Source organism: Palaemon carinicauda, chromosome 14 (genome assembly GCF_036898095.1).
Source record: "Palaemon carinicauda isolate YSFRI2023 chromosome 14, ASM3689809v2, whole genome shotgun sequence".
NCBI lineage: Eukaryota > Metazoa > Arthropoda > Malacostraca > Decapoda > Palaemonidae > Palaemon > Palaemon carinicauda.
Genome location: NC_090738.1, coordinates 118,692,307 through 118,704,806, shown reverse-complemented (window position 1 = coordinate 118,704,806; position 12,500 = coordinate 118,692,307). Strand labels below are relative to the sequence as shown.

The 12,500-nt window shown below is 35.6% G+C and overlaps 2 protein-coding genes across 2 annotated transcripts in view; both read left to right on the top strand.

The window, feature by feature from the left end:
* Positions 1-1,629, top strand: part of LOC137653652 (actin, muscle-like) — a 3,201-nt gene extending 1,572 nt beyond the window's left edge. The window contains exon 2 of the mRNA XM_068387225.1: positions 456-1,629. Coding sequence (XP_068243326.1) covers positions 471-1,601 — 1,131 coding nt within the window. The 5' untranslated portion in view covers positions 456-470 and the 3' untranslated portion in view covers positions 1,602-1,629. The remainder of the gene's footprint in view (positions 1-455) is intronic.
* LOC137653653 (actin-5, muscle-specific) overlaps positions 1-12,500 on the top strand; it is a 181,839-nt gene that overhangs the window by 115,439 nt on the left and 53,900 nt on the right. The window lies entirely within an intron of this gene.

Sequence of the window (12,500 nt, the reverse complement as noted above, 5' to 3'; positions counted from 1 at the left end):
CAGGAAGATAATCTTAAAAAAAATATGCATTTTTTATTAATTTCGTGGAGGGATACGGTCGGCATACTACAGCCTTATTCAGGACACGGATAATTTCCTTTTATTTATTGTAATTGTTACTAAAACTGATAGATATTGGTGATGGAAAATATTGTCCAGGATGTATTTATTTTTCCCCTGTAAATGAATTCATTACAGCAAGCTTAGTTTTTTATTTCATATGAGCAAGTAAGTGAACTTACATGTGAATTGAACGTGTATAAAATTATCAGTGATCAATCAGTCACTTCTTCAATTAAATCGATTTTTAACAGAAATAAATATTAAGCTTCAGTGTAGGTCACAATGTAATTGCATGTTTAATCAAACTCTCAGACTTGGGGTCTCAGTTCGACCCATCGCCAATCGCACCGGATCTATCCATTGAAATTTACATATATATTTTGCTTTGACAGATTCAAAATACCGAGATGTCCGGAGACGACGAATGTGCCCTCGTATGCGATAACGGCTCAGGAATGGTGAAAGCCGGCTTCGCTGGTGATGACGCCCCACGAGCCGTATTCCCCTCCATCGTAGGCCGCCCTCGTCACCAGGGTGTCATGGTCGGTATGGGACAGAAGGATGCATACGTTGGGGACGAAGCTCAGACCAAAAGAGGAATTCTGACGCTCAAGTATCCAATCGAGCATGGCATCGTCACCAACTGGGATGACATGGAGAAGATCTGGCATCACACCTTTTACAACGAACTACGAGTGGCCCCGGAGGAATCCCCAACTCTCCTAACGGAGGCACCTCTAAATCCTAAGGCCAACCGAGAGAAGATGACGCAGATCATGTTCGAAACGTTCGCCATGCCGGCCATGTACGTTGCCATCCAAGCCGTTCTTTCCCTGTACGCGTCTGGTCGAACCACAGGCATTGTATTGGATTCGGGAGACGGCGTATCTCACACGGTTCCGATTTACGAGGGCTACGCGCTGCCTCACGCCATCATGAGACTAGATCTAGCAGGAAGGGACCTGTCAGATTATCTCATGAAGATTCTTACAGAGAGAGGCTACTCCTTCACCACTACAGCTGAACGTGAAATCGTCCGGGACGTCAAGGAGAAACTATGTTACGTGGCTTTGGATTTTGAGAACGAGATGAACCTCGCAGCTGCATCCTCGTCCATTGACAAATCTTACGAACTGCCCGATGGTCAAGTTGTTACCATCGGAAACGAACGATTCAGAGCACCGGAAGCTCTGTTTCAACCGTCGTTTTTGGGTATGGAGGCTTGCGGATTGCACGAAACGGTTTATCAGTCCATCATGAAATGTGATGTTGATATCAGGAAAGACTTATATGCCAACACCGTCATGTCAGGTGGTACCACCATGTACCCAGGTATTGCTGACAGGATGCAGAAGGAAATCACCGCCTTGGCTCCTTCCACCATCAAGATCAAGATCATCGCTCCTCCTGAGAGGAAGTACTCCGTCTGGATTGGTGGTTCCATCTTGGCTTCTCTCTCAACTTTCCAGTCTATGTGGGTCTCGAAAGACGAATATGAAGAATCTGGTCCATGCATTGTTCATCGCAAGTGCTTCTAGTGTAATGATTCATCGCAATTTAGATCTGGTGGAAAATCATATATATTTACAGTATATTTTCTTATTGGTATGTTGTGGATATGTTCGTAATAAAGTATGTATGTTTGCACTATTTTTATTTTCTCCTCAATATTACAATTTGAATCCAAATAGATTTAATAAATCTATTACTTCTCCCAGACGGCTGTCAACAATCAGAGTTTCATTTGTATAATATAGATGTTGCTGGTATTGGCTGTGATATTTTAGGTCCTGAAGTAACTCTTAAGCTTTGGTCAAGATGCTGTGGTTAATTAGGTAGAATGTAGCCAATTTTCTCTTTGAGAAATATTTACTAAATTCAGCACTATATTCAGCGATTTACGGAATATTATATACCTTTGAAAAAAAAATTTCTCTGTTCTGGTGTAGTTTTTCATTTGTGATTAAAATGGCGGAAAATATTTTATATGTCCTAATTAGTTTTTCGATATATTCAGATGAGGAGCATCAAATTAAATAACATCACACTTATCAAGACCCACTGGTAACTAAGGCATCTTGGTTAGACAACCTGAGATCGTCGGTGACATGTGTAAGCTCTTTACGATAATGACATGCCCCTTTCACTTAGGTATTTGACATACGATTAACAAGATAATGAAGAGTGTCTCAAAGAGTAAAAAGTATAGTACATGGTGTCGTTGACAACATGAAGTAATGGTTTGATAAGAAATAAGTAGTAACCCCCATCTTGTCATCTGTTATGGACAACTCAAATAGAACAAGTGCCGTGTGGGCGTTTAAGGTACCTCGAATCTATTAATAACAATATGTACTCAACAATATTCTCGTGGTTTGATTGCCTGAGAGGAGAACTCTGTCTAGAAGAACGTTTAAACAGTTGGATGACTCGTGCAGGAGCACCTCTTCCGAATCATCCCTGAGAGTATCTTATTGCTAAGTTTCCGGTAACACTGACAACGGCCTAGAAAGGAAACCTTTTTGAGATATTGTTCAGTGATACTAACGTTGAACCCCAAAGGAAATAATTTATGCTTAAAATGTAAGGCGGCCATTTATTAAACTAAGCTATATTGATGCATCTTTTTGGCTGATTGCTAAGAAAGTCTTGAAAGTAAAAAGACAAATTTGACTAGTGCTGTAACTTATGAACACTCAGGTCTTCCGAATGAGCTGTAAAATGAAAACTAAAGACAGCAATTGCTTAAATTCTGCAGTGATAGAGGGATAAAGTAATAACATTTTGGTAAACCTATTCAGTGTTCATGGTAATTGTTATCTGTTTTCAATAAATCCCTAAAATCACAAGTTTTAATCCAAGTAAAACAACCTGAGGACCTTTCCAGTGTAGGTCATATTACTTACTCATTATTATTATTATTATTATTATTATTATTATTATTATTATTACTTGCTAAGTTACAACCCTAGTTGGAAAAGAGGAATGCTATAAGCCCAGGGGCCCCAACAGGGAAAGTAGCCCAGTGAGGAAAGGAAAAAAGGAAAAATAAAATATTTTAAGAAGAGTAACAACGTTAAAATAAATATCTCATATATAAACTATATAAACTTTAACAAAACAAGAGGAAGAGAAATTAGATAGAATAACGTGCCCAAGTGTACCCTCAAGCAAGAGAAATCTAACCCAAGACAGTGGAAGACCTTAGTACAGAGGCTATGACACTATCCAAGACTAGAGAACAATGGTTTGATTTTGGAGTGTCCTTCTCCTAGAAGAGTTGCTTACCATAGGTAAAGAGTCTCTTCTACCCTTAGCAAGAGGAAAGTGGCCACTGAACAATTACAGTGCAGTAACCACTTTGGTGAAGAAGAATTGTTTGGTAATCTCAAGTGTTGTTAAGTGTATGAGGACAGAGGAGAATATGTAAAGAATAGGCCAGACTATTCGGTGTATGTGTAGCCAAAATGAAAATGAACCGTGACCAGAGAGATGGATCCAATGTAGTACTGTCTGGCCAGTCAAAAGACGCCATAACTCTCAGTATCTCAACGGATGGCTTGTGCCCTGGCCAACCTACTACCTACTACCTACTCTTATTTATTATGAAACTGTTTGAATCATTTATTGGACAGTGACACATTTTGACTGATGTGGTAACGTCTCTGACTGGTGAACACCAGATTGGAGTTCGAGTCATCAGCATCCATTGCCTGGACCTCCCTATTCCTAGCTTGGGCGCTGATCATATGTATAAATAATCAGTCTCTAGGTATTGTCCTGCTTGCTAGGGCAGTGGCATTGTCCCTTGCCTCTTCCATTTATTGTTGGCCTTTAAACCTTTAACACTTTAGCCCAGTTTTACTGCAAACTTGGAGAAACGTCTTCTGAAATATCAATCTAAACCATCTAAACAATAGTATTTTACGCAAGTCGTAAGTCAGTCGAAATCGCAGTTATACTTGTGGTTCACCTTTAGCTCCGGTGAGTACTCTAGAACGATAAATATCTTATTTGCCTAAAGTTTTCTCTTATGATATGAATACTTTAATCTCATGTCGATAAGTGCAATGAGCGAAGGCAAGACTGTCACCACGGCAGTGACAATTTCAAGGCATCAGCGATCATTACTGGCAAGGTGCCACACGTGATCATGGAGAGAGAGAGAGAGAGAGAGAGAGATGAGAGAGAGAGAGAGAGAGAGAGAGAGAGAGAGAGAGAGAGAGCTGTTATATCAAGGTTCTTTAGCGGTGTCTTGCTCGTACCCCAGTATCTCAACAGAGTTTGGTCAGCGTTGCTGGAGAAAGCTTTGAAGACGCGTGAAACCATCTTAAAATTCGTCTGGAGGATCAATGTACTGCTGTTTCCTTATTTTGCTCAGCATCATTTTGAATGTTGACATACTTTGGCAATTAATGACAGGAATATTCTGTCTGGATGTGGAGAGACTTGGCTTATGATAGCTGGGAAATCTTCATGAGTGACCTCACAGATATTGTGAGGCTTCTAGAAGTTACACTCTCTATCTGACTTGGTACCACAGTCTAATGAGGTAAAAAGTAGGTTGTGGAACTAGGAAATCCATCCCCTGTGGCTTATTGAGGAACTGGAAGGCTCTGCTCCGCTGCTTTCAGTCCTTTTAGAAGAGATAAAGACATTTGTTTAAAACAATTATATATTTATATATACATATATGTGTATGCATGTATATATATATATATATATATATATATATATATATACATATACATATACATATATTAATGATGTACATATATACATACTGTATATATATATAATATATATATATATATATATATATATATATATATATATATATACATATATATATTATGTATATATATACATATTATGTATATATATACATATACATAGAGTTTTGCATATGTATTTATAAATAGGTAGATAAACAGAAATAGATAAATGATGGATTGTTACAGATATATACACAACTTTGTGCCTGGAGAGAGAGAGAGAGAGAGGAGAGAGAGAGAGAGAGAGAGAGAGAGAGAGAGAGAGAGAGAGAGAGAGAGAGAATTTTATCGATCTAGTTGATATTTACAGAAAATCCATTTTTATATTTTTCAACTGCTAATAGAAGATATTTGTTACCAAATAGAATGCGATAAACATAATTGCCCTTTTTGTTTGTCTGTCTGTTCGTCTGAAGCGTACTTCATGCAGCAATGATAAAATTATATTCTGCACCTATGCTTTTTATATTGAAGCTCTTTTGCTTCATTTCGGTAATGTTTACATATCGCCGGACCTTGCCACAGTAACTTATGTTCAAGGATACTTGGCACCCAGCGAGGGTTTTGGCTGGGTTGACGATCGGTTTTTCTGATGCGATTGTGAGTACAATCTTGAGTTATTTTACTCAGGATATTCGAGATACTTTTGGGCTGCAGATTTCAGGGAGCCTAAACGTAAATATATAACTTCAACTGAATTTATTTACATGGAATACTGTTTTAGAACTAATGATTTATATGTTTATATGAATAAAATGGGAATTCTGATAGATGTATCAGCGATTGGCTATGCACTGATTCGTGAAGCCCTATATTCTTTTATACATACGTTAACAATAACAATTCCTGTGAAATATACCAACTTCAATGAATGTTTAAACGAGAAATGATATTTCAGTAGGGATGTAAACTCCAAGAAATATTCGGCCTTTGCGTCCTATACCTCGACGTAAGGCTAAGAGGGTGTCGAGTAAGAGCACACACATACAGAGAGAGAGAGAGAGAGAGAGAGAGAGAGAGAGAGAGAGAGAGAGAGAGAGAGAGAGAGAGAGAGAGAGATTTTATTAATTTCATCCATTCCATCTTTCAGTTTAAGCATCTCATCCATCATGCAATCGAACCCCTTGCAGAATCGAAGCCCTGATAAATAGGCAACGGTACTCGCGAAACCAAACTAGAAGGAATGCTGGTTTACGGTCGCCAGTTGGTCTATAAATGCCGAGAAACAGCTGGGGTCTTGGCACCTGGCGCCGTCCAACACCCACCTGTTGACTTCAACACCACAGAGTCTAAACGTCCTCGACAGGGGTGCGACGACTTCTCGGGGCGATTTCTGAGAGAGGGGAAAATTAATTGACTTTGGAAGAGGAGAGAGAGAGAGAGAGAGAGGAGAGAGAGAGAGAGAGAGAGAGAGAGAGAGAGAGAGAGAGAGAGAGAGAGAGAGAGAGAGAACCTGATTAATTCTAGAAGAGCAAAACTGTTTTCATATATATAAATATATATATATATATATATATATATATATATATATATATATATATATATATATACTATATATATATACTGTATATATATATATATTTATATATATACTATATATATATATATATATATATATATATATATATACTGTATATATATATATATATATATACTGTATATATATATATATATATATATATATATATATATATATATATATATATATATATACAGAGAGAGAGAGAGAGGAGAGAGAGAGAGAGAGAGAGAGAGAGAGAGAGAGAGAGAGAGAGAGAGAGAGAGAGAGAGAGAGGAGAGGTTTTCACCAGAAGTTTAAACTGTTCTTCCTTGAGTAAAAGACTATGGCATTAGTTGATCCCGGCATTAATTAATGTTATTCACTGGCTTTTTTCAAGATTTAATCGATTTCCTATATCGTAGCACAATTACGACTCATGAATGTATAAGCAAATAGATTGAATGTGTTTTATTTTATCCAGAGTCCTAGCACGCATTATCTACTGTACCTCCGGTCTTTTTTTTTAAGTTCTGGGATGTCCCACTATACGAAACGTTTACTAGCTTAAATTGGAATTTTTCTCTTAGATGCAGGGATTAGTTGAATGTGCAATTAACTAAAAATAGATTCAACACTCTCTTCCTCGCAAATAAGAAAATTTCCAGCTTTCCATTGTCTTCGATGAAATAGGTTACAGCTTACATTTTACAAGGCGAACTTAATCTTTAATATTGATACTACAGTACTTTATTAATCAAGTAATTAACAGGATATATAGTTCCTGAAATATATCATACAATAATGTATAGAACTACAGGCAACAATTGGCCATTTTTCTATTGTTGTTATTCAACATACTATTTCGCCAGGAGGAACATGCTGGGTTGTCTATTCTTCCAGAACAACTAAAAGTAAAAGGGCCATTCTTTATCGTCAAGATGGCAAATACGAATGTTCTTAGTTCTGCAATTATTAAATGTTTAAAGGTTGCTAGTAAACAGCAGAAGCAAAGGATAGGTCACGACGCTGTCATGCAAAGTTTGAAAGACCAAGCATAAACTCTCATGATCAGCGCCTGAGACACCTTCCTCTCATGCTAGGACCATAGAGGGCCTTCTGTGGCTGATAATGACGCAACAGAGGAACCTGTGTGCCCCCTTCACCAAGCGTCCATCCCTAAACAGAAAGGATGGTGGGGTCGTGTGTACCAATGAAGACCTAATGATCCTAGAATCCCGACTTCTGGGAACTTTGTGTACCCAGACTACAAAACTTGAGATTTAATTTGGTTTTTAATAGAATTGCTTTAAATACATTTATTATTTCCTGATTTGTTTACATTTTTTCTAAATGGATTTTTAATCTTTGTATTGAAAACTATTTAGCCCATAAGTGTTAAGAATTGCATAAGCGTGTATTATGGTCTCGGCTGCCAGCTTTAGAATTTATAAAAGGAATATTAGCTAACATTTTCTAAATTGATCTATAATTGTATCCTGAAACAAGAATTCTCCTCTCTCTGTCTGTCTGCTCTCTCTCTCTCTCTCTCTCTCTCTCTCTCTCTCTCTCTCTCTCTCTCTCTCTTGGTAATTAGAGGAGACTTGACGACAACAGAAGTAGATTTCTATGTCAAGATCTATCTTTGTCACTATTGCTATATCACCGAATGAAATTAAACTTTGTCTTACCATGGTTACGTATGCTGTAACATGTGTAATTAGCTAATTTGGCCTAGGATTAGGATTTTTTAATTACGTTGTTTAGAGAAATGCAATGTCGTTCTCTTTCTTGTTATTCAATGCCTTTTCGTTAATAACAGTAAGTAATATATATTAGGGTATTAAGACAAATTAATAAAGGAAATAAGGGAAATTTTAATTAAAAGAACGAAAAAGGTGCATCGGTAAACCTGTCATGAAATGACAAGTAATTACCTAAGTGAAATATTAAAGGCCATAGATTAAATAGCAACAGTGCGATATGTTAAGGTTATCATAAGGCTCAATACTTTTATATACATCAATGCAGATAGACTTTTGGATTCTTTACATTCTTAGCAACCAAGGTGTATTTGCAATTCACATCACTAGAAAGGATATAAATTTGGAGATTTTACTTAAACACTCACTAGGGTCTATGATTATTCCCATACACAGAGAAACACGCAACCGACCCACCCTGAAACACAAACACACACACAAATGAGGGAACAGAAATCTATACATACACTTGACATATATGAATAAAATGTCCGCTGGGCAAGTCAATAAAATGAACAACGAATCCATTAGTGTAGTGGTCAAGAATAGGCCTTTGGTACAAATCTTTGCCCCCTCACAAAATATCTGACGACTTCCTAGCCCAGTGTCTTAAATATCAAAAACTTTTAAATGACCTGTTTTTCCTAGACAAAAAGTAGGACGATTAATATCAAGGGATTATAAGAGCTTTTATCAGATACTGACAGAGACTCGAAGTGATTCTAGTTTTGCACACCCTGACCGGTTACAATTGATGGAACTTATCTCTCTCTCTCTCTCTCTCTCTCTCTCTCTCTCTCTCTCTCTCTCTCTCTCTCATATATAACTTATGATACAGTGTAGTTAATCATTAACCATGTTTATTGATATGTATGTAGATACAGGTCGACTGTATTGCTAAAAATTACTGAAATGAAATAACAGGGGAGTTATAGAAGCAGTATTCTCTCTCTCTCTCTCTCTCTCTCTCTCTCTCTCTCTCTCTCTCTCTCTCCTTTGACCATAATGGTTATGACACCAGTTTATAGTATGAAGTTATTCAATGAATTACTCTTTAACATTGTTTGTAACCAAATGCATTAAAGCTTATCTTGTTCTGAGAGGATAAGTTATAAAGCATCATTCACATACCAGAGAGACTCTTAACTTCGTTTTATTCATATATCTATTTGTTTATTTATCATTGGAACAAGTCGCACATGTAATGTTTATGGTCACATTAATCAGAGTTGTACGTAGCTTGAATGTCAACCTGCTGTCAAAGATCACGTGGTCAGTGGCATAGATACTGTTATTAACTATCTATCTATCTATCTATCTATCTATATATATATGTATATATATATGATATATATATAATATATATATATATATATATATATATATATATATATATATATATATATATATATATATGTATATATACTGTATATGTATATATATGTATATATATATATATATATATATATATATATATATATATATATATATATATATATGTGTGAATAGGATTTGATAAAGATTACGACAAGCTGCTGATTAGATTTCCTTGTGCTAGTGACGAGTCCTTTACAGTATAAAGGGTGTTCAATGCTTTCGGGATATCCTGATAACCATTCAAAGGATGTTTATTCTTGTTAGAATTTCTTCATAAATCTTTATAGGGAATTCGAATAATTTTAATTTACTGATGATTAGTCAAACAATATAAAACCTTTTTCAGGGTTTTAGAGGAGTTATAATGTAAAGGATGTTTATAGCAAATTGGAGACGGGGATATTCGTTACCGAGAGTTCCTGATAATAGCTTAAGTCAAGTTTGATCCTAAGAATTTGTCTACGGGTGACCGGTTCTGTTGAGAATCCTAATCTCATACCATTTTTCTCTATATGTAACTCTATGTGTAACATTGATACATAACCATATGTAAGTATCCAGAAAATATTTTCATTTGTAACGTCACTATGGCCAGGACTAGTCGTTTCGACCCACTCTTGTATTACTACCATTCTTGGGTGTATTGATAAATTTGTTTTTATATAATGTTTCAATATCTTTTTAGTTCTCTAAATTACCAAAGTATATTTGAAATTTACTGTCAACAACAACGACAACAACAATATTGTTATTATTACTTTAATCATTATTACTATTATTATCTTTATAAAGGTAAAGTCATATAATAGAGTTTCATATGAACAGGAAGTCTTAAAGGAGCCTGCTCGCATTTACCTAAGGACCCATTCAGCCTCTAGACTGAAATGGACGTGCAAATACCTTAGACATGTACCAGCCAGAGAAGGTTTAACCTAAAAGCACGTGCTGAAAGTCGTTCGGTGTCAGGTGTCAGGTGTCACTCGATGACATCTCTTTGACGTCTGTCATCATTGACGGATTATCTGTATACGAACCTGATAAAATTGAGTTTTTATCATCACGTGGGTACTAACGTAGAATCAGCATTGCATCCAGAAGTCGAGTTTTGTTGCTATGGTTGACTTGGCAAGATTTTAAAAAACTGGGATAGTGAAACAGTAAATTTGATACCAGAACATATGATATTATTATCATTATTGTTATTATTATTATTACTAGCTAAGCTACAACCCTGGTTGGAAAAGCAGGGTGCTATAAGCCCAAGGGTTCCAACAGGGGAAAATATCCTAGTGAGTAAAGGAAATAAAGGAATGACCACTACAAGAGAAGTAATGAACAATTAAAATGAATTTTTTTAAGAGCAGTATCATTAAAATAAATCTTTCATATAGAAACTATAAAAACAAAAAAAAAAAGCAAAAGGAAGAGAAATAATATAAAACGGTGTGCCCAAGAGATGTGCGCTAATAAAAAGGTTCAAGCCATCTCTTAATGGTATTTTAAGTTTATGATGAATAGAAAGTGGCAATGGATTAATTACAGTAGATGTAATTAAAATTCAAAAAAATACGTAAGGAAATCAAACGAAAATGAATAAGAGAAGGATATAAAACAGCGTCCTCCCATAGAATTGGTCAAGAACTTGACCTTTTTCTTATCATTATGATAATCATGCTTCCCTTTTACAAAATTCGACCTCAATGTTTTGAGATAGCTAGTTTTCAAGGACAAATTACGTGTAAATTATATAAAGAATAATGGACAAAAATAACTACTCTGAGGTTAATTAGAGATTACATTCTGCTAATCACAATAGTGCATATCAATATTTTTTTTGTAATGTCGCAATTGAAAATTCAATAATAACACTAAGAAATTAGACACTAACATCCTCATAGTTCGATAATTACCACTTCCTTTTCTCAGAATATCCCATTGAGTTAATAAGTGCTTTAAGAGTTGACACGTTATCTAGAGAGTTAACTTTGTATATAGTAAATAAGATAAGTTTCCCCTAAGTTGACCAAGTTACCACGAAGAATACCAGGTAACATCTAGCTTTTACCGAGACAATCAATGGCCAAAAGCTCCCCGCAACCCCTGGAGATAACAGAATAGGCATTGAGTTAACCAGGTGTTCCAATAAACTAATATAGAGTTAGTCATTCCATTGAATAGTCAAGTACACTCTAAGGTAGCTAGTTATGCCCTAAGTTAACCTACATACACAGATAGCACACTACTTCCTGAGCTAACCAGTTGTCTCTGTAGACAAACAAGAACGAATTGAGTTATCGAACCTTGTTTAACTATCATGGTTCACTTAATACCGAATACAACATGGCTATAAAAGAAAAAAAAAAAGATCACAATGAAATGCTGACATAATTTCATCCATATAAATCTAATGTGCAGTTAATCACTGTGACTATGATCAGTGTATGATAAAATACTATAGTGGCGTTTTAAATATCACAGTCACCCTTAACCACACCTTAGTAACCCGTCCGTGAACCCGGGTAGAGAACTACCGGCATACGATGTAATTATGGTATAGCGAGACCCACGTGGAGATCCGAAACGGCATCTGCTTCTTCTGAGAATGGGAAAATTATATAGTTATTACTAAAAAAGACAAAAACCAGGTATAAGACATTACTTTTACTTTAAAATGCATATATATATATATATATATATATATATATATATATATATATATATATATATATATATACATATATATATATATATATGTGTGTGTGTGTGTGTGTGTGTGTATGTAGAAATCACAGTAACTGACACGTGATGAGCACAGATTATGTGTTATATCAACGAAAGGAAAAGTGAAAAGACTTGATTGGAATTAGTACTATGTCCATTGGACATCGACAAACTCAACATTGTCGATATCCCTAATGGACGAAGGTACTAACTCCAATCAAGTCTTTTCATTTTTCTTTTCGTGACTATAATATATATATATATATTTATATATATATATATATATATATATATATATATATA